The following is a 23736-nucleotide window of genomic DNA, read 5'->3' as shown; positions in this document are numbered from 1 at the left end:
GAGCCCTCCACCGCATCGCGTCTTCACTCTGCAGACGTCGGAGGCAGACCTGGTCTGGGCTGAGGACTCATCGACCACAAGAGGGGGGTGTTATTCCTGCCTCTCGTGTTTCACATCCATTGACCTTCGGAACTTTTAATTCCTAAACTTTTGACTGCACAAGAAAAAAATCTAATTATTATTATTATTATTATTATTATTATAAAACAATATATTAATGATACTATTAATCATGCATCATTCTGAAAAATCTTAAGACTCGGAAGATAAAATACTATATAATATAATATTTTATATAATATAGTATTTTACAATACATAATTTTTGTCATACAAAATATTTTGCCACAGAGCAAATAGCTATGAGGGATCTATTCTGCTTTTAGTTTCTAACAGATAAATAATATTAACTTTCCCAAAAATGCATTTATATATTAGGGGTGTGCAACGACAACACTATCTGTGTCTGTTAAACCAACAGAATTATCAAAAGTGTCTGCAGATACGTTTGAACAGGGAGAGTTATCTGTTTCGCTGTCACTGCTGTTTCATAAATGCACATCAATACATTATCAATGCTTCACCTCCTACTCACTTTTTCTGTTAATCTCTTTTTCCAAATATCTTCTCAATATCACTTCTGCATTTTCAAACGGGGGGTCTGTGGACCCCTGGGGGTTTTTGAAGGTACTGTAGGGGGTCCCGGGCCAGACTTGACATGTGATGATGACTACATATAGATTAGGGAAAATATTGAAAAATATAAAACTTTTTTTTTTTTTTTTTTTAATATATATATATAACCCTTTTTAAGTTATGATGGGGTGCCCTGGATGCATTTGATCCTGGGTGGTGTCACGTAGATCAGAAAAGGTTAAATACCCCTGGATATGGATATGATATTTTACTGCTTCTGTATACAAGGTTCCAAAAAGGTTTTTGATTATGAAGCTAAAAGAACCTTCTGACATTCCCGAGGACACGGAATGATCAGAACAGAACTCTGATCTGTGTCAAAAACGATACGTCGCGCTAGCAAGGAGGATTCACAGGCTCTGATTTATTCAGTAAATGCTCTGATAGTTTTTTTTGTTTGTTCTTACAGCCTCAGAAGAAAGGGTTTCACAGGGTCTGCACAGAGGAACCACGTCAAGTTCACGGGTCCTTTGTCGGGCAAAAACGGTTCAATCTGGGAGCTTTTCACACTTTTCACGCCTACCGTAGAGGGTAGGGTTCCCCAAAGAACTAAAAAAGCATTTCCTCTGTGGAAGACGAGACTCAAAAGAGCCTGTTTTTTTCTTTTTTTTTCCTGAGAGTGTTCCAGAATTTCATATATCAGTGGCCATTACTGTCCTGGTCACTACACACGGACGTTATCCATCTCAAGGCCCGTGTAAATTCACGAAACAATGCTGGCTTGATAATGAAATGCACTTGCTTTTGTTTGGATTCTTCAGAATTTAAGGTAAAAAATATAATAATAAAAAAAGGCCCCTAAGGAGGTTAAACTGTAGACTGAACACATTCACACCCACAGTTATAATCAGAATCTAACTTTAATGCACACATTTACTGACACCTGCATGTGCAAACCCTGAGTCAATCAGCACAGCAGGACCTCTATGCCAGCTGTTACCTGAGTCCCATAACACAATGCAGCGAGATCATTCGGAAACTGAGGCAAGTTTGGGGAACACAGGTGATGAATTCAGGTACTTTCATGTGTGAAATTTATTCCACACCATGTCTAAAAAAAAAAACATCCTTTGTGTAGCCTTAAACTATTCCGGAATATACGATCATATTCAACGCACCTGGAGACCAAACAACCTTACTTATTCAGCCACGGTACACTACAAACCAGCAACCGTATTCCCCACATTCAACAGAGAGACAATTGTCTCCCGAACAGACAATTAAATATGAGTCCCGCCAGACTCCTAATCATTTCCTAATGGGTAAAGTGGAAATGCAGCAATTAAACAAAAAGCCTTCCCAGGAGCACTTGCAGCGCATCCAACAGGTCACCTTCACTTTCACCACTGCCGTTCACTGCACCTGATGTGCTCCTACCATTTAAGCAATTACAGTCTTTCTTCTCTACTCTAAACTATCAACAATGGAGGACAGTTCATTATTTATTGAACTGCGTGTTTTATACATTTACATTGGTATGCATGTATGTATGTATGCATATGATTCCTTAAATATGATATTTGCATGTTACGTGTGTCTCCGTGTATGTGTATGTCTTTTGTGTGTCTGTGTGTACGTGTGCATGTGCGTGGGTGTGTGTGCATGCACGCGTGTGTACTTGTGCATGTGTGTGTGTGTATACTCTTATGACTTCATTTGGCTGTTTGATATCATGCTTGGGCAACTGGAGTTGTAACTGAGAAGCCGAGGCAGGGCACTGCTCCTGTGTTTACCTTGGCTATTTCACCTGAATCGCTTCACAGAATATTCCGATGCACAAATCGACTACATGTGAAGAATTTATGTTTTTCAAGTTGTTCTGGATACAAATGCATAGCAAATGCCTAACGTGTAATACGGGTGGGCGATAAACTGGTTAGTTCACAAGAGTTAAAACATCAGGCCCTTCCTTTACAGAAAGCTCATAATGTGTATTGTGTCAAAGAAAATGTGCAGGAGTACGCAATGCGTGTTCTGTGGTGACCTCCTATGCTTTCTGTGTATCACGCTTACATTTGTTTTCTTGCCGAGTCTGTGCCATGGAATTTGGCATTTGTAAATCGCAGCAAAACAACAAACACGAAAACACACCGGAGGTTATGGAGAATCCGATTGTAGTGGTGTGGATCTGCCGCTTTAAATACCCCCTTCTCCTCAATGTAAACTTTTCATCATTTTCGAGCGCGTGAAGGCCTCCTACCTGTTTTGCATGACAGTACAGGCCCCGCCTTATCTCACGTCACGTGATTCCAATCCTTCCTCGGCGCTTGTCAGTTCTATCGTATAGCATTACTGGTGGAACCGCTGCAGCGAGGAAGTCTATGTAGTACGGGACTGTATCTGGGGAAAACTAACTTGTGTACTTGGAGTGCGAAAGCGTCATTTCGCCGTAAGAAGCGAAAGGAAGCGGTACTGTCCTACGGACTGCATCAAGCCTGCGACGCAATCCAAGATACCCTTACAGCGAGACAGACCTGCTTTTAAAAAAAAAAAAAACTTCCAACATCCAGTTGCTTTGAAAATCAATTTAAAGTGCTTTGCTTTAGTCGTTTGCTCAGAAAGCAGATGCACTTTTATCCATTTCGCATATTTTCAAAGCAGGCAATTTCAAGGAACGGACGGTGCGGTTTTGGAACTTGTCACTGAAACATCGAATGCCGTGCAACCTCTCTCCTCAATTCCAGAAAGAGAGAGGGGCGAAAGAGATACGCATGCACCGCGCCGGTGGTCAAATTCGGGATATTTTGGATTGTATAAATTCATATTATCCTGAAAAAGCATGCATTTCTGAACTTTAACAGACGTTTTTCAAACGTTCCTTTTTCATCCCAATCTGCAAGTCCTCGTGCTGTATGATTCAGTCGCCGCGCAGCATACAAAGTAGGCTCGTGCTCGTCGTACGTCTCGTGGGGACTTGCCCGAGCTTTCCGTTGCAGCAAACCAAAGGAAATATCTCGTTATAAACTCATTCATTGCGGTTTTTGCGGAGCGCACATCCTCGGGAGTCTGCGTGCACGGGGATAACTGGGCTGAAACAATTAGACATACCCCGCGAGAGAGAGCTAGCGTCACTACCTTTCAAAACCTCTCGGTGTTTTGAATGCGTATTATCAACTCCCATCTCGGCAGTGTTCCTGCTTATCCCAACACGTCGGACGGGAATTTGGGCTACATCCTTGTGCTGAAGTTGCATGCCTGGCCGAAATCGTCTCGATTGAAGTCATCAGATCACTCTCGGGGTTTAAAGAAAGTCGGGATATTTGGGGAAAGGCTTATCGGTGCGGCCATGGCGATGTTCACGAGTTTTTGGATATTCCTGGTGGCCGTCAACGTACCAGGTAAGACACATCCACGCCATTTTTAACTGTTTGCAGTTGACAAATGCCTTCATTGAAGTAACTGTTTAATACTGGTCTTGTTTCAAAAGTGGAAGTAATGTAACGTAGCCTATACATTTCAAACAACATTTTCCATTTTTATTTCAAACAACGGTGTTTATTTCGCGTTTCTTATTGTATTATCATTTCTTAGTTTAATGGTTGATAATCAATTCACCGGTGTTTTAAACATTCGTGTTTGCGGTTGGCAATGATCTGAAAATTATCGGTCAGAACATCTAGACGTTTTTAGTGTAATATTCTAACTTCTTCATTGGACACAGAAGTGAAATAACAGAGGACACAGGAAGATGGCGATAGTGATGAAAACTTAGATTATTATACATCAAATGTGGCAGCGGGGATTTGCAGTGAGGAGTGGTCGTAGTGGATTTTTCCCCTGGTGAGCTTGTGCCCCACGACAAGAGATCGTGCCAACGCATCGCCACGCATTATTATCGCCCGGTGCTCTTAGGCGAACGCTTATTGACTGCGTACGTTCCCCCCGTATGGAGAACGGGACACACCTGGAACGACCTCGCGAATTAACGTTTGAGTTGGGATGCCACGATATCCCTGAGCTGAATTTGTATAATTGGCGGAATATACGTGGATAAGCGACAGAAATAATATAGCCCTTTTTTAAAATAGCATTTTTTTTTCTTACACATTTTGCTATAGCCTAAATTAAATGGGCGTAACAACACTAAATTCCTTTGGCCGGATTGATTAAATGTTTCATTTAAATGTAGTGCAGGTATTTTACGAATGCGCATCACGCGTTTATTTGGTCTGATGGTTTGCTACTGAGTCCGATGTTGAGATGACAACTGACACATCTATCACGTCACATCACTATCAAGGGCCGCCTACGTGTCTATTTTAATAATGTTTTACGTTATATGTGCGTTCTCAGAGCCGAATGTGACACTTTTTTAAAAAGTTTTTTTTTTTTTTTTTTGGTTGTTTTGTTTTGTTTTAGCCTACATATGTTGCTAACTTGCCATGTCTGATTTTCGTAAGAATGTATTTTATTTGGGGTATGCATTCGCCTATAAATTTGCCCCCGTATGTGTATGTTTTCGGAGGAGAAAACGCAGTGGATGCTGACAGTTTGGCATAGCGAGCCAAAGATGACAAACTTAGGCTCCCGTCGAAAAATTTTCATTTTCTTGTTGCAATTTTCTTTCTCTCTCTTCTTCCAAAAGGAATGGTTGAAACCGAACTGTCTGTACTGCTGCGTAGAATAGGACAGCATTGGAATGTTAACAGTCAGATCCAAGGCGCCCTGCCAACCTAAACTTTCAAAACCCTGGTTTCCAGAACACATTCATATAGCCCTCGTACTCATTTGTTGCAGCCGAGTAAAATATTCACTTTCTAAAATGAATCGGGCCGAAATACAAAGGACAAAGAGTTGTTGTCTGTTATACCCACGGCAAGAGAGAGGCAGTCATTTGTCAGACATGATAACGCCGCACATTTTAATTAAGGGTCACCAGCTCAAAGGTGCTGTTGACTGGCATAGTGGATCCGCGGAAACCCGCGATATTGCAGATTAGATTTAAAATGGACCCGCTGAACTGAAGTCGAATCAATCTCATTTTCATGAAAGACTAATGTTGATGTCAGTGAAATTGCATTAAAGTAATGCTTTTCTTAAAACTTAAGGCTCCCACTCGCTGACAAATGACACAGTGTGAGAACGAGAGAGCTAGTTGTTAGGTGGCTCGGATGAAAGGCCGAGTTCCGTTAACAATTTACATTTACATTACTTATTTAGCCGTTTGGCACGCGCACCTGCCCAGGACGACTTTCATTTTGCGTGTTATCAATTTGCGCGAGCGGCACTGAATTTGGCTGTGGGCTATATGGATTGGTCAAGGGCACGCGTCGGCGTGTCCCACGAGGGGGAACCTTCGATCTTCTTGTTACAAATGCACTTCGGTAACGACCAAGGCACTCTGCTGTCGATGCGTGAGAGATAGCCCTTCCTCGATCTTGGACTCCAGCCATTTTTAGCTGCTGTGGGGTTTTTAGTGATTACAAATGGCCATGCTACCGACGTCTGCGCAGGCTATTCTCCTGGTTAAACTGACACGCTGCTATATATTTCCCCCGATGGCGTAGGCTTATGTTGTTAAACGTGCATATTAATTTTATTACTGCGATTGCCTCTTGATGAGTAAATCCGGGTGTCTTTACCACGATTACGCCTGTTGTCATGCTGCTTGCACCAACTTATCGAATGATGATCAAAAGTTATATTGTTGAATAAATACGCTCGCTGTATAAATATAAAACGCATATTTTAATGAATAAACATAGCTTTAGACACGTGTCGTCGGAAAACGACCCACAGATGAGTGAGACCCCCGCCCCCCCTTTCTCTCTGAGTGGACCATGGTTCTTCCCCGCGTGAATCGTACCGTTGTTGATGCTGATGAAATCGGTCGGCTCAGAAAACAGCTGGAGTGGGATAAACGGGATTGCGACTGAGGTGAAGGTCACTGGACACGAATAGCTGAAATCGTGCGGTTTAGCTGGTCTCCGTGTTTACTTTAGTTTACCGCTTTTTCCCCCCCGCAGTTATTCGGCATGATTTTATCTGCACGCGCGGTCCGTCCAACATTGAATTAAATCTTTAGGTATTGACTCAAGGCTATTTAAATGGATGCGCTTGTGTGAACTGGTTTAAATGCCTGGCACATTCCGTTAAAAACGCACGCACACACACACACACACCTTTTTAGGATATTGACACTAAAAACAGTTGATGGGCGGGGTTAAATCCTCCTTAGGTGTTACTGATGTGCTGTGTGTGTGTGGGTGTGTGAAAGAGAGAGAGAGTGTATGCGTGCTCAGCTGCCCAGTGCAGTGACCTAGTTTGTCTTGCCTAGTGGCTTTGAAGCAACATTATTTCATCATTTGAATTCAAAATGAAGTAAATTAATTATTTATAGCATTTATTGATACAAAATGGCAGATCTAAGCTGCAATATTTCAACTCCGTCTCCAATATCAGTGCCATGTATCGATGTTTAAAAAAAAAAAAGAGTTAAAAAATATATGGTACGGCTTTCTAATGATATATCACAAGACATAAGAAGAGGTGCGTACATGTACTCATATTCTCCAGCTTGGAACTGAGCCATGTTTTATGTGAAAACGATATTTCATATTTTGTTTTTTTAGCAATTCCCTTAAAAGAGCCGGTCGCAAACTGTCCTTTTTTTTCTTCTCCCTGACGTTTAACATGGAGAGTCCAGGCGCGGCGACTGGTCACTGCAGCGATGGCTCACATCACCCCAGCCCTTCAGTGCAGAAAGAGTCCTGTCTCAGCCCCGCGTGTGCTCAACTCCGATTGGCTGCCCGTCTCCCACGATTCCATTCAGACTCTGGCTCTCCCGTGTTTGTAAAACGCTGGCCTAGTTACGCTCGGCTGGAAAAGCGAGGCTTTGGGAACATCTGCAATGTGGGCACACGCATACAGATCCACCCCCTTCCCCCCCTCACACACACACACATACACACACACAGCCACCCCCTCCACCCCCCCCAACCCCACACACACACACACCACGCGTACATATATATAAAACATATAAGCTGCATAGTGAAGTGCGTAGGGCCTTACAGCTAGTGAATAATGAATGTGTTTCACTGTGAAATGAATGGCACAGTTACCCCGGGGGGGGGGGGGGGGGGGGGGGGGGGGGGGAACGCTCCTGCCCCACCCGTACACACAGTCTCCCTATAGTCACCATCGCAGTGCAGCTCATCGCAGCTAACGACTGAGCAGACCATGGAAATGGGTAATTAAGAGATATTTCCCTCCCGTTAATTAGGAATGACTTCAGAAAAGTGTAGTCTGAAGCATACGGCTGCCATAGAGATTATTATTACATTATATTATATTATATTCGTTATTATAGGTACTGGAGGTTGTATTTCTGAGAGGGAAGAAAGGGAGGAAGGGAAGTTGATTCATGGATTAATCCTAGGGTGTTGTCTCTTTGGCCTAAAGTAATTAATGCATTAAGATAATTGATTGCGGTTAAATTCGGTTATGGTTTCAAACATGCCAGCATAGGCACGCTTTCTTCTTTTGCCTCGCAGTGGACAGTATATTTGGCTTTTGTGAAGTGTCCGCACCCCTCGGAAAGAGTCAAAATCACACCGTTACTCAACACATACTACCCATGTCTACTGTATGTGCAGCTATATTAAGAACCACGCTATTCTTCCTAAGTGACTTTTTTTTTTGGTTGTTTCTTTGAAAATTCTCACGCACAGTAAAATGTCTTAATGTGTTAATTCAGCTCTTAGCAGATAAGATTTGGCCCCGCATTCCAGAGTGGGACCAAACGTTATCTGTTAAAGAGTGGAATCAACACTGCTGGAGTTGAATCAACACTGCTGGAGCTGGATTAACACTGTTGGAGCTGAATCAACACTGTTGGAGCTGGATTAACACCGGACATTTTACTGTGTGGATCCGCAGGAATGTTTCGACACTTTACAGCATCTATATTTGAAACGAGTCTTTGGTGCGTCCCCTCATCGGACTAGCACTAGCAGTCATCCCACATCCTTCTCACTGAATTATTTCCGGTTTTATTTTTTTCTGCTTTTCCTCCTTGGTGCTCGCAAAGATTTTGCTTTGGTGCACTGCAAAGTACTCCTCCTTGTAGGAAAGGCCCTGCACCGCTGACCATTAGGGAGATCTTAGCTGAGATCTTAATTTTAAAAAAGGCGAGCTATTGATTGGATGAATAGATGAGTGACCTTTGCCCCCAGGTGTCAGTCGGCTGCTAATTGAGAGGCAACTCTAAATCCCCCCCGAATGGTGGATCCCCGGGACCAGGAGAGGCAACCGCCAGGTTTGCATAATCAGAACGGACATTCCAGAGAAAACAATGGCGTAATCAATGCTGTTAAACAAAGCTGCCTCGCTCTCACTGATAACATCAAGGTAACAAAGAAGAAAGGGCTTCTCTTGTTGTCTGTTCACGTGCAGAATGGGGTTTGACAGTAAACAGCTGCATCAAATTTCTGAAGTCCGCCAGGGATTCATATTAGGGAGTGTTATTACTTCTCTGTCTATGTCTATAACAGTTTATGGAGCCATAAAATTGAGTTTTTTTTATCGTACATTTTGTGCCGAACAAAAATATAACATGCAAATGAGAGAGGGTTGGGTACATATGAGGTTGGAGAATTTGAGAAAGAGTTTGACTAACTGTTTTTCCACTAGGCAAAGTAGTCACTGTCACCCATTGGCATATTGGATTGGTTTTCATGGTTATGGCACAAAGTGTCCCATTGGCCCACTGGTGTTCATCAGCATTGAGAAATCACAATTATTACCGACTCTTTGCTGTTTGCGTCTCTCCGGGTGCCAGGATCCCGGGGGAATTTGAACGTGCGCGCTCTTGCTTGACCTCAGGCTGTTTGAGCTGGTCTGGGTTGACGTCAGACTGAAATTCGGAAAAAAAAAAAAAAAAAAAAGAACGGCAAGATCTTTCTCAGATTGGCTGGAGGAGTTTAGGGGGTCGAGTGAAAAGCCGAAAAGCTGGGCTCTTGCCTTCTCCGGGCCCGGACGAGTCCCTGGGAGAGGGTTCTGAGTGACGGGCCTGGTGATGCGGCGCTTCCTGTACCATGTGACCCGTTTTTTAGTCCGATGCTCAGCTTTGATCACGCGGCCTTGTCTGATCTGTTCCGAGGCGATCCCCTTCGGCGAGTGAGATGACTGGGATTAGCGGGGCACCAAATTTATTCAGTCTCACGCACCTCGGGACACACGTTCACTACCGAAATGGTCAGAGGATCGCGAAAATCATCTGAGACACAATTCAGAATAAAATATGAGTGTGTGTGTGTGTGTGCATTTGAGCATGTGTGTGTGTGTCGAGTTTGTGTGTGTGTGTGTGTGTGTGTGCACGCACACACTTCACCATTGAGCTTTGAGGTTTATTTTGTGGGTCACTGTTAATAACACATTTATTTGCATATATCGTGCAGTTTCTGTCCCTGCTTTTTGCGTTCTTAAGTTGTAATTACACTGTTATAAGCCAGTGATTCCTGAACACAGTGAAGTGATGCGTGTTGCGCATATATCTTAGATTACAGTACATTTATTTGGCAGACGCTTTTATCCAACGCGACGTACAAAAGGTGCATATCTATCTATACCTGAGCGACATAGATTATAAAGCAGGTGAATGATGAGTCTAAAGAAATGTTCAGCGGATCTAAACTCTTAACGAGTCGTGACTTGAATCAAATCTTGGCTTTGATGCTCTACGGTAAGACATTTTATCATTAAAAAAAAAAAAAAACATGCTTGTCAATACAAAGGGTGGCTCTATTCATTCAGCCCGAGGTGAAAGGGTGGTCCTCCAGATGTCCTCTTTGATGTTCCCACACAATTTACACTGCGTATCTATTATTGATCATAATTTCCTACCTAAACAATTGTTTAAAAAAAAAAAACATTTTGAGAATAAAGGAGCTTGTTGTCTGAACACGAAGCTGGTTCTGATGAACTTACAGAACTGGTGTTACTAACAAAACGAACAGAACGAAACGAATAAAAAGTGGTGTGATGGTAATATGTGGCCGTTTCTACTTAAGGGAGGTACTGTAAAGTGACAGTCGCGAGCAGAACGTAAGGGAGCGGTTATTTCCAGTGAAATTTGGTTTAGGGGGGCGACGGTGAACAATGGCTGTTTTTTTTTTTTTTTTTTGTGAAAGGGCTGTGTGTCAGGTGGTAATTAATGGTGTGGGGGAAGATACGCACCTGAGATACTCACCTGAGTTTCCCTAAAGCCCTTCAGGTATGGAGTATGTATGTGCTTTAGCCTTGAGGACAGCAGAGCAAAGCCAAACACGATGTCTCCATGTCTCCACGCATTCTAATGTTTCTAATGCTCCTCCGGTAGTCCTTATCCCACCCCCCCCCCCCCCCCCCACCCCCCCCACCCCCCCCCCCCATTTAAAGCTGCTCAAAGGCATTTTTGGCTGCATTGTGACTCATAGCCGTATGCTGGTGACACAGAAAACCACATTTCTGTGAAACCGTATTCCTGCTCACGAAATTTGAGTCTCATTTCTTGAATTTCATTTATTTATTTATTGTTTAAATTACTTATTATTAATAATTTAAACTATTAATTTAATTATCTTAGGGAAAAATACAAAACACACACTTTTCCCACGTTTGGGCTAAAGCATTTGCTGTGGCAAATTTAAAGAAAAGAAGAAAAAAAAAGTTTTGCAAAACAAAGAGCTCACATTTACGCGGTTTAACCATCCGTTGTTGTCATGGCGCCCGAGGGAGGTGCGAAGGGCTTGTTTCCATTGATTTCTGTAGATCTGTTACAAACAGGCTTTTCAACGGGTGGCGGCTTCACCTCTTTTTACCCCCACTTGTACGATTCGGTACGCTTTTCCCACCCCGAAGACACCGGAGTCTGTCAAAGGAACACATTGTTATGTTGGTTTTTTTTTTTTTGTAAACCTCAGATCTGACATGTTAACAAACGGCACAAACGCTGTTCCAGTTTAATCACTTTAATTGCGTAGCTGACTTTGTTTGTAAACCGGTTTCATGCTTTGTAAATCAATGCCTCGCTAAACCGCTCGCTTGTCGCCGCTTTGTTTTTAACTCCGCTTGCGTTTGTGAATTTCTTTGTACGCAAGCTTGCCGCACGTGTTTATAAAAAAGGTTTTTTATCTGAAACAGGGGGGTAAACCAGAAACCCAGAACTGCGCTGTAAAAAAAAATGGGCTGATTCAGCAACCTGCTCTTTACCACATTTGGCCAAAAGTTTTAGCAGTTACAGAAAACGCTCTGGGTAAATGTTAACGAGAGGCGCTGATGGATTTTCCTTTTGCGTTCCTGGTCCGTGTGTTCCGAGACTCGACCTGGCTGCCTTTATGAAGATTGATGGAATTCCGGGCTGGCAAGTGTTTCTGTCCTTTTCCAACGATGACAACTGCCCTTGGCTTTTCCATTCCCAAAAGCGGGAAAATCCCGCTCATACGTGACAGGCTCTGCATATCCGGAACACGCAGCTGTTTAGTTTAGTGTTGACGTTTCCATGTCTACGCGCCGTCTTCCAGTTTGAAGACAGGAAGCTTGCCATCTGTCTGCTAATTGCTCTGTCATCTTAATTAAAATGTATTCGCTTAATTTGGAAGTGGAGCCAAAAGCTGTATGCGTTGGGCCTAGTCGTGCATTTCACGGATCTATCCATATCAGCTAGCGACTTTGGCTAGCCTGAGGGGGCGCGTGGGGTTAATTAGTTTATCCTTAATGGAATATTAACTTGGTTATTATTGAAGGAATTTTTGGTGGTGCCCTGAAAATAGACCCAGAGAACTGAAAATGTGACCGGTTTCCATGCTGCTGTTGCTAAGGGCTATTGACTTGGCATCGTTGTGGATTCATTCTAGTAAACTCTATCCTGGAGGTAAATTCACACATCTCTTTCTAAGGAAAAAAATAGAGTTTTTTGTGACGTTTTTGTGAGGTACGCATCCGGTGCGCGTATCCCGGGATTTTCAGACGCCTCTTCTTAATAAAGATCCGGGTTTTTAAAAAATAAAGTATTGTGTTAAGCTTGGGAATTCTGCAGGGAATTCTTCATTTTGTTCAGTTTGGGAATTCTGCATTGTGTTCACTTTCATTAATTGCGTGGGAACTGCGTTCAGGCCCAGGTGCTAGCTTGTGGCTCGTATCTGTGATTCTGTCACTCGGAGGTGCAAGGGGGGCGTGTTTATAATCGCCTTGATTGCAGCTCCTCTGACAGGGTAAGAAGATTGCCCCCCCCCCCCCCCCCGCACACCCGCACCCCCCCAACCTTAGTTGGATTAACCATTCGGGAAATTAACTCGACGTGATAGATGAGCATCAGTCATGAAAATGCAATTATCTTGAAATGAAACTCGTGCAAAGCTCAAAATGTAATCCAAGTTTTACATGCAAGCTCACATTATTGTCTGTCAGACTCTTACCCTCTTACCCTCCCCGTCTATTGTTTGAATTGAATAGATTGTGCAACGTGGTAATCCATTCTTCTTGTGACATACACTGTGTCCTGTACCAGTGGTTTAAATAGAAAGCCAAAAAAAAAAAAACACGGTAAAACGTTAACATAATCTCATAGTTTCCCCGATTTAGGATTCTTCATTCAATTTTCTTTCAGGTTACAAAAGATTACAAATTGCAAGAAGGGAAAATTGCATCATGAATCACTGTTAGGACAAGACTCTAACTAATGGGCTATCTGCAATAGCCTGAACGTTAAGTACACAAGAAAAATCAATACAACCCCAAGGTAGTTATTAGGAGGATAGCATTAAACTTCTTTAGTTGCCGGCTTCATTGACGGAGTGCAAGTACGGAGCTCTTCCTGAAAGGTCTAAGGAGACAAAATATTGTTGACCTTATCCAGTTCTGGATGAGAACCTTGTCATCATATCATATAAGACGCACTGACGGTATCTCCCTTGTCTGTTGCTTCAGCGTATGAGCACTTGGCCAGTTTTATTGGAAATTGTGGGAGTGTGGAAATTGAAAGTTGTGCACTAAGGCGAGTGGGGACTATAACGGATCGTCTGGAGGAGGTTTCTGTTGTGCATTATTTACCACGCAAGTCTGGCCAGTGAACTGTGAGCGACTTTCGTCTTGACTTTCGAATGAGGGGGGAAAAAAGCTGGTGTATCGTGTCTTAGACTGACACGCGTTCATTTGTAAGAAATGCAAGACCAAAAAACGTACCTGCAAACGTAATTGATGGATATAGAGACAAATTTGTTATTTTTTAAAACAAGTTTTAGTTGCATACAACACAGACAGGTAGCTTGCTAAAAGCAGAGATGAAGGCTAATACCTATCTTTCTCTCTCTCTCTGTCTCTGTCTCTCTCTCTCTCTCTGTCACTCTCTCTCTCTCTGGTTGTAATTAATTGGCAGTAGTTTACCATCTGGATTCTACCCTAGGTTTTTTGACATCAGTTCAAATCCTGGTTGTTTAGCTCTCCAAGTGACCACAGAGGGCTAAGAAAACAAAAACAAACGACCGTTTGACACCATTTGGGGGTGTGTGTGGGTGTGTGTGTGGGGGGGGGGGGGGGGGGGGGGGGTGAAAGTGGCAAAGGGCAGCAGGTGTGAATCCAGAGGGTCAGAGGAGCGGACACTGGCATCTGCTGATTGTGATAAGAATCACAGACCTTTCCAGCAGATTAGCCGTGGGGCTGAAATGCACGACAGTGCGTGTGTGTGTGTGCGCTTATGTATGTGTTTGCATGTGGTTATGTATGTGTGTGCGTGTGCTTATGCATGTGTCTTGTACAGGAGTGTGCGTGCATGCATGCATGTGTATGTTTGTGTGCTTGCTTGCTTGCATGCATGTGCATGTGTGTACATGCAGTAAGGTATTGTGTGTGTGTGTGTGCGTGTGCGTGCGTGTGCGCACGCGTGTGTGTGTGCGTGTGCGTACGCGCGTGTGTGTGTGTGCGTGCGTGCGCACACGTGTGTGTACTCTCTCCATAGTGTAACTCATTGCATGCAGTGCTGTGTGCTTGTATCTGTGTCTCCCCTTTGTGTGACTGTGCTGGTGAGGCTGTTGTAGGGAGACAGGATTAGTCTGAATGAGAGGACTGTACATGCAAATGAGAGCTTGATCCTGCTCCCCTGGTGAGTGTGTTTACCCCACGTGGAGGTGTGTGTGTGTGTGTGTGCGTGTGTGTGTGTGCGTGCATGCTTGTCCTGTGTGTGTGTGTGCACGTATGTGTGTGTGTGTGTGCGCGTACATGCTTGTCCTGTGTGTGTGTGTCTGTGTGTCTGTGTGTGTGTGTGTGTGTGTGTGTGTGTGTGTGTGAACAGAATGAGAGAGAGAGAGCTCATCAGTGATTTCAGACAAGCTTTAAAGGAGATGCTTACCTAAATTACAGCATAATTACTGGGCCATTCATAGCCTGAACCCCCATTTAAATGTCACTGACATTTGTTAAAGCGTCGCTCTCTCACGGTGGCCCTACTGAAGTGCATTAAAGGAGCACAGTTTAACCCTAATGACACACGCGCGGTGGCGACTGGCAGGGTTCACTGGCATGGACGGCAGGTAAACAGTGTGTAACACAGAATAATGTCCTCCATTGTCTCTGGACCGAATCACCTCACCACCTCCTCTTGTGAGGGTTTTTAATCACTGTGAGTTTAAGCATCATTAACCCTTCGAGGAGTAGGTTATTTGGAATGTTGTTTTTTTTTCTTCAGAATTCTAAATCCGTGTTCTAGAACTCTGTCGCTTTCCGTTGCCGGTGGTGGGGTTGGGGTGAGGTGCGCATGCAGGTTCTGACAGTTGTCTTTATTTTGGGGTGATTATTGGGGGGCAGGAGGGGGGGGGCACCAGGAGAGGGTAGTGCTTTCCTTCTTATCTCTCGCTCGCTCTCTCTGTCTCTCAGCCACTCTGTTGCTCTCACTGTCTGTCTTGCCCTTCTCACTCCCTCTCTCTCTCTCTCTCTCTCTCTCTCCCCCCCTTCTCTGGGCGTGTGAATTGGGGGGGGTACAGGATCCAGGGCTTATCAGTGAATTACAGCCCCAGTTTTACAGCGGTGTGGCCCCCGCAGGCCCGGTTGCTCTCGGGCCCCCAGAACTGCTGAGGCAAGGAGGAGCAGGAAATCAATAAAGTGAATCCAATCTGGCCACCGCTGCACTCATTCACTATTAATCTGATTTAGCCATTCTGCCCCGCACTCACAGATTAAGTGCTTAAGCCCTGTAGTCCTGTCTGAGAGGGAGGGGGGGGGGGGGGTGTGGGGAGGGAGGGGAGGGAGAGAGGGAGGGGGGGGGGGAGGGAGAGGGAGAGAGGGGGTGATGAGGGGGAGAGAGAGAGAGGGGGGATGGGGGAGAGAGAGAGAGGGGTGGGGCGGAGGGGGGAGAGAGAGGTGGGGGCGGAGAGGGAAGGGGGGAGGGGGGGGAGAGAGAGAGGTGGGAGGGAGGGAGGGGGCTTGTGCAACGGAATGAGAGAGTGTGTGTGTAATAGAGGATGGAGATGTTTGTATGTCATAGATAGATAGAGATGGATAGATAGATCCATACTGAGAGAAAGAGAGTGCAAGCATTCTCACTTCTTTTTCTAGTATTTCACAACCCCCCCCCCCCAGAGAAAACTCAACCAGTGATGTCAAGTAAAGCCATTCAGTGACACACACACACACATACACACATATACACGCACACACACACACGCACACACTCACACACACACACACAAACACACGCTTTTAAGCTCCCTGTGGACCTGTAATAACGCATATCTGATGACTCTAGCACCCCCCCCCCCCCATCCTCAACATGTCAAATTACAGCAGACAGCCGGCCTGCTTTTTCTGCAAAGGCCACTGTGCCGTGTGATTACTGGTCTGCTGAAGAGCCGGCTAATGGGCGGGGGGGGGGGGGGGGGGATATGGGCGGTGGGGAGGAGGGGGTGAGGCGATGGGAGGTGGGGGAGGTGGGGTTTGCTGTTAATATATTGCGACTGCGGCGACAACTTTGATGGATTTCTCGACGTGACTGTTGTCAGTGCTGGCGTACGTGTAGATGAATGCTTTTACACGGGCACAGAATGTCAGTTTCCTCCTCCCACCGTTCAGCTCCTAATGAGCGCTAAAGAAGGGGCCACTTCCAGAGGCAGACCTGGCGACCCCGGCTCTGAGGCGGTGGTTAGGGGTGGAGGTGCGGATTCGCTGCCGGTAATTGGCGGCTGGCAGTTGGCGTTATTGGCGGGAGTTACGCCGTGTCCACTCCCAAGCGCGGCTTGGGGCGACGAGCCCTCGGACGGCAGTTTTTTAGAGATGGACCGAAGGACAGAACTACCCCACCGGACGGATGGGCGGTCACATAGATTGCAGTCACGCAAACGTAGCGGGCTACATGGGTCTGCTATGAGGTTAGAACCCTGACTCATCGCCCCGTGCTACGAGCAGCACGATTAGCCCCTCATGCTACGAGCAGCACGATTAGCCCATCGTGCTAGGAGCAGCACGATTAGCACGCCGTGCTACGAGCAGCACGATTAGCACGGCGTACTACGAGCAGCACGATTAGCCCCTCATGCTACGAGCAGCACGATTAGCCCATCGTGCTACGAGCAGCACGATTAGCACGGCGTGCTACGAGCAGCACGATTAGCACGGCGTGCTACGAGCAGCACGATTAGCCCATCGTGCTACGAGCAGCACGATTAGCACACCGTGCTACGAGCAGCACGATTAGCTTGCATGCTACGAGCAGCACGATTAGCACGCCGTGCTACGAGCAGCACGATTAGCACGGCGTGCTACGAGCAGCACGATTAGCCCATCGTGCTACGAGCAGCACGATTAGCACGCCGTGCTACGAGCAGCACGATTAGCACGGCGTGCTACGAGCAGCACGATTAGCCCATCGTGCTACGAGCAGCACGATTAGCCCACCGTGCTACGAGCAGCACGATTAGCACACCGTGCTACGAGCAGCACGATTAGCACACCGTGCTACGAGCAGCACGATTAGCCCATAGTGCTACGAGCAGCACGATTAGCACACCGTGCTACGATTAGCCCATAGTGCTAAAGGCCGAGGGCTCCAGCTAAAGGAACTAATCACTCTCTTATTGGGTGAAGTCACATTCTGTAGCGGACATTCATGTCTCAGTTCTGTTTTTTTTTTTTTTCCAATAGGTAAAAGCATGTTTATTCCTAATGTTGCATCAGTATGCAGACAATGTATACACCATATATATATTTTTAGTTTTGTTCTTTCTTTCTCAAGCATAAATAAAATGCTCACTCTTGACTGGGACATCAGACTTGCACGCTGTGTTGAGATTTATGCTGCCGCTGAACTTGAGCACCAGACACAGAATAACACGCAGCCTCTCCAGGGAGTATTATCTGCAAATACAGATTACCGCTCATTAAACTCATCTGCAGGACGGATATCTATGAATCTCCATAAATCTCCATAAGAAATCTCTATGAATTTCTACACAGCTCTGTAGAGGATTCATTTGTTGGTAAAACGTTTCGTTGCCGAGGTCAATGAGGATGCAAGCGCAAAGACAGACAGACAGTGAGACAGATAGAAGGACAGACAGACAGAAGGGCAGTGAGACAAACAGACAGACAGAGAGACAGACAGACAGACAGTGAGACAGATAGACGGACAGACAGACAGAAGGGCAGTGAGACAGACAGACAGAGAGACAGACAGACAGACAATGAGACAGATAGACGGACAGACAGGCAGAAAAGACATATTTATTTATCTGGCATAAAAGAAGGAAATTAAATGCTGTTCTTTGGCATTGAATGTCGAACACAGGAGCCTGAGCCAGAGTAGCTAAAGTGCTCTGCTGTTGGTGCAGAAGTTTCCTGCTTTTACGCGGTTCACGGTGATGCCGTGTCTTCTGCAGAAAGCCTCGCTTCGCTGGGTTGTGGTTCTCAGAGGAACAGATGAGGAGGCAGAAACACAGATTGCCCTCCCCCTCCCCCTCATCCCCCTCCCCCTCCTCCTCCTCCTCGGCCATTTTAACAGCATGTGCCCGAGGAGGCTTGTTTGTGGGCCCGTAGAAGCGGAGCTACTCGGTACCTTCTGGACGAGGACGTCGGTTCCCTCCCGAGAAGATCGCTCTCGACAGAGCCGCTCATAAAGGAGCTCGCTCCAGCGACCGCGGCGAAATTAGCGGGTGGCTGTGGCGCTAACGCGCTGCTTTTTAAAGGGAGAGAAAGGGAGCGATTCGATTGGACGTAATGACCTCCCCCCTCCCCCCTCCCCCGAACCCCCACAACACCCACAGGTGATTCATTCTTTCCTGTCCAGCTCCACTTGCGAACGCGCCTCAGTTTTTGCTAACGCCCGGAGTCACAAAATTACCGGAATGGAGTTGTTGTGCAAGCCCAAATTCGCCTGCGCCTCACTTGCGTTTGACTGTTTCGCCTTAGAACCGCAAAAAATAGGGCCCGCTGTGTGGTGCCGTCGCTACAGACTCCAGGAAAGGACAGTTCCGTCTGTGTTCAGAACTCATGAGAAAATCTCTCAAGCACACAGCTCTGTATCTGGACACCCCTTGGCGTGGGGCTGTTTTTCATGGTTTGGTGGTTTGGGCTAGGCCCCTTAGTTCCAGTGAAGGAAAATATTAATGCAGTGGACATTCTAGACGATTCTGTGCTTCCAACTTTGTGGCAATAGTTTGGGGGGAAGGCCCTTTCCTGTTTCAGCATGACAATGCCCCCGGGCACACAGCGAGGTCCATATAGAAATGGTATTGTTGAGAACGTTGTGGAAGAATTTGACTGGCCTACACAGAGCCCTGACCTCAGCCCCATCCAACACCTCTGGGATCAATTGGAAAGCCAACTGCGAGCCAGCCATAACCGCCCAGTCAGTGCCCAACCTCACTAATGCTCTTCTGGCTGAATGGAAGCTAATGCAGCAATACTGTAGTATAAGTCTAGTATAAAGCCATCTGGTATAAAGCCTTCCCAGAAGAGTGGAGGTTGTTATAGCTGCAGACAAGGGTGGACCATCTCCATGTTAATGCCCGTAATTTTGGATGAGATGTTGGATGTCAGGTGTCCACATACATTTGGCCACATAGGGTATTTTTTGCTCTTTCTTTGATATGGTTTGCCAGTGGTGCTTGTCTCGTTGCTAAAATGAGCCTTGCAGCCTTGCTGGTCCTCAGTTTGTATTCGCTGTAGTCAGCAGCCTCTGTGCTGTGTGTCTTTGCTGTCCCCGAGCTGCTGTTTCCTTGGTTTAATGAGGCTTTTTTTTTGTGCTAATGATATGAATTTAATACAGCATTACACACTCAGACGGTCAACGCTAATTTCTTACGCGGAGTGATGGGAAAGGGGAGTGGCTACGTCCTGTTAAGACGTTAGCCTTCTCGGAGTGTTTCCTCCTGGCATGTATTTGGGCCTTGGGTTTGGCCAAACAGCTTTGATCCGAAAGGGACCCGAGAGGGGGAGAACTCCCCCAAAAACCATCTCCCCCCGAGTGCAGAGTGAACCACTCCATATAGTAAGCACAGATACGAATATCCAGAATGTCATTTTGGCAAATGGACAATGCAGACACACGCAGGCTTGCTCATGCTCCCGTGACTGGTGATTGGTTTGTTTAAACGTGTGACGATTAATGTTCCCACCCTATGGGTCTTCGTCGGAAGAAACCGCTGCCCTGTTCCCAGCAGTTCATTCACACGCCGCTCCCTGAGGGTTTCTCATGATACACCCGCGTACGGAGCAGGAAACAGGTGGAGCAAGTGGAAAAATCGTCCTGTCGAAACGAGAGTAAACACGACGCACGTATTCGGCGTGAACCACAAAATGGCGTCAAGGGTGACTAACCCTGGCTGACTCAGATAAAGCAGAGCAGGAAAAAAAGGGAGAACAGGACTATCTGCTACCTGACCCTCCTGTTCGTACTGCCCGTGTGAGAGAGAGAAAGAGTTTGTTCTTGATTTGACTTCCTTACCTTCAAAATGTCTGTAGACCGAGCGAGAGAGAGCGATAACATGGCCTCCCAGCAGCGTCTGTTCCCTGAGAGAACATTCTGGAGCAGCCCAGGTAGCTCAGATCAGCGCTGTGGCGCGATGTCAGCCAGCGCCGCGGAGCTCTCGAGCTTAGCATTCTGAGAACACCGCGAGGGGGGGGGGGGAGATGGGGGGGGGGCTGTCTGAGGAGGAGAGCGACATTAAAGCCCCGCCGTCTGTGTTTTGAGAAGACCCCCGTCCCAGCGAGTTGGTCCCTGTCTCCGTTCGGCTTTTTTTTTTTTCTCCCATCGGTTTTTTCCACCTTTTTTTCTTCTTTTCTCTTTTTCTTTCTTTTCCCGCTGTCTCCCGCCGCTCGCATCGAGCGCGCGGGAGACAGCGGGAATCCCGCAGCCGCTATTGACCTCTCACTTACTCCCGTCCCTTTCAGTCCTGGCACAGAGGAAAAGGTTCCAGCATCGAGCGGGGGCGGTGGGTGGGGTGGGGTCTGGGGGGTGCGGTTTGGGGTGGGGGGGTGGGGGGGTTGGGGTGGGGGGAGGGGGGGGCAATTGTTTCCCTTCAACATGGCGGCAGCCTTGCAGCAGGTGTCTGTTTTGTGTCCGTCTCAGGGGTGGTGGTGGTGGTGGGGGGGGGGGTGGCCGGGGGTGGTATCGGCCTGTGAGGATCTATGACATCCTCTATAATGGAGAGAAAGACTTGTGAAATTCAGACGGAATCGAAACTCACCTTTGGTGCATTCCTGCGGTGGGGGGGGGGGGGGGTGGTTGGAGAGGTGGGGGGGGGGGGGGGGGGGGGGGGTGATTGGAGAGGTGGGGGGTACACATCTTCCACTCTGTCAGGGCCTGCTGTTCGTGGTTTTTGAACACGACAATGTTTACGCTCGTTAAATTTCTCATTAAATCGCTCTGGAATACATCCCAGTGGGGAGATCAAACCACACCGCACACTCCCCTGCCCCTTATACCCCCCCCCCCCCACACACACACTCCCCATTCACCTCCCCAGTCTCCTCTCCACCAATCAGAATGCTGTTGCCACTGGTGACACGGGGACTGCTCCCTGGCTATCAGGTTACACGTTCATGCGGTTGAGGGGCATCCTTATGGAGGCTGGTGTACACTGCTCACAGGTTTACATGTGGCAGGTTTACTCTGCTCACAGGTTTACTCTGCTCACAGGTGTACTCTGCTCACAGGTTTACTCTGCTCACAGGTTTACTCTGCTCACAGGTTTACATGGACAGGTTTACTCTGCTCACAGGTGTACTCTGCTCACAGGTTTACTCTGCTCACAGGTTTACTCTGCTCACAGGTGTACTCTGCTCACAGGTGTACTCTGCTCACAGGTTTACATGTGACAGGTTTACATGTGACAGGTTTACATGTGACCCTTTTCATACAGCGCTCTGTGTTTGCCCCGGCTGTAAGGGTCTGAGCGCTGTGCTGCTGCACCCACACGTGTTCTAGAATGTTCTGAGCACGGGGCCGGGGTTCCGTACCTGCTGTGGCACCGGTGTGTGTGTGCGTGTGTGTGTGTGTGTGTGTGCGTGCATTGAGTGCTTCTCTGTGTGGTGCTGATGGCTGCAGGGTTGTTTTGGTTAGGCGTGTTTCTCGTGGCTGTCGCTGGATGGCTGCAGTGTTTTGGTTGGTTGGCCAGCGTGTTTCTCTGTGCGGTTGGATTGGCTGCAGTGTTTTGGGGGCCAGTGGGGGCTCCGTGCTGTCGCTGGATTGGCTGCAGTGTTTTGGGGGACAGCGGGGGCTCTGTGCTGTCGCTGGATTGGCTGCAGTGTTTGGGGGCAGCGGGGGCTCTGTGCTGTCGCTGGATTGGCTGCAGTGTTTGGGGGCCAGCGGGGGCTGTGTGTGGTTTCTCTGGCCAGAACTGCATTACAGCACAGGGCACCTCTTTAACCACACTCAGTTATTATACACACATGTGGAGACACACACACACACTCTCTCTCAAAACACACCACATGCACACAACACAAACCACACACACACACACTCTTCTCTATCACACAGACATGCACGCATACACACACACACACACACACTCTCTCTCTCTCTATCACACACACAGTGCACACACACACACACACACTCTCTCTCTATCATACACACACGTGCACACACACACACACACTCTATCACACACATGCACACGCGCGCATACACACAACACTCTCTATCACCACATGCACACGTGCACACACACACACACACACTCTCTATCACAAACACACACACACACACACTCTATCACACCACACACACAACACCTCCCCGGTCCAGCACAGCCTCAGGTCTGGCACACGTCTGGGTTGTGTGAGCTCTTGGGTTTTATTACAGTAACTTAAGTCTTCAAAAATCCAGACAAAATGATTTTTTTCCTGACTGTTCTCTGCAGAGCCAGCGTCTGAGTCAGACAGTGATTAGAGGCTCTGTGCGGGTCGTACTGCAAGGGCATGCTGCATTAGCGTTTGTTTTGCAAAGGCACTTGCTCCTGTGAAATGTAGCTTCATGCGATGTGGACTGAAGATCATTATGAATGGTCTTTCGTGAATATATCATATACCATTTATAGAGCCCTGTATGAATGATGCGCAGGCATGGAGGATTAAGAAAAAGGTGAAAAATGTAACATTGGATTGCTCAACAAAAAAAAAAGAATTATTTCATGGCCAAACAGACAGGGATCATACAAAAAAAATAGATAAATAAGATAGCTCCAGCACAGAACTCGACTCTAGTGTAGGTTGCCAAGTTCAGCAATAAGAAGAGAAAAAAAGGAAGTCCTTGCATCCAGATGCAGATAAACGCTTCGCAGAAATGTGCAGAAAATGAGAAAGAGGTTTGGGGTGGCTGATTTACACGCTGTCTGGGTCGCGGGACGGGGGGGTGGGGGGGTGTTGGTATGCCAGGCTGTGTTGGAGGCCATGCTCCAGGCTCGACTCCAGTTTTGGGGTGTGCCAGCAGGGAGAACCTTGGGACTGCTGGCGGGACCCAAACAGCTAACGGGCTGAAGGGCTAATGGGCTAAAGGAGGTAGCAGAATGGGAGGAGGAAGGAGAATGGGAGGAGGAAGGAGACTGGGGAGGAGGTGGGAGAATGGGAGGAG

General features: G+C 46.8%; 1 protein-coding gene across 1 annotated transcript in view; it reads left to right on the top strand.

Moving 5' to 3' along the window:
• The first annotated feature begins 2967 nt into the window (after positions 1–2967).
• nectin1b (nectin cell adhesion molecule 1b) overlaps positions 2968–23736 on the top strand; it is a 90975-nt gene continuing 70206 nt past the window's right edge. The window contains exon 1 of the mRNA XM_035385626.1: positions 2968–4033. Within this exon, the coding sequence (XP_035241517.1) occupies positions 3796–4033 (238 nt within the window). The 5' untranslated portion in view covers positions 2968–3795. The remainder of the gene's footprint in view (positions 4034–23736) is intronic.

The sequence above is a fragment of the Anguilla anguilla genome, chromosome 12 (genome assembly GCF_013347855.1).
Source record: "Anguilla anguilla isolate fAngAng1 chromosome 12, fAngAng1.pri, whole genome shotgun sequence".
Taxonomy (NCBI): Eukaryota; Metazoa; Chordata; class Actinopteri; order Anguilliformes; family Anguillidae; genus Anguilla; species Anguilla anguilla.
Note: the sequence above shows the minus strand (reverse complement) of the source record. Positions and strands in the feature narration are given on the sequence as shown.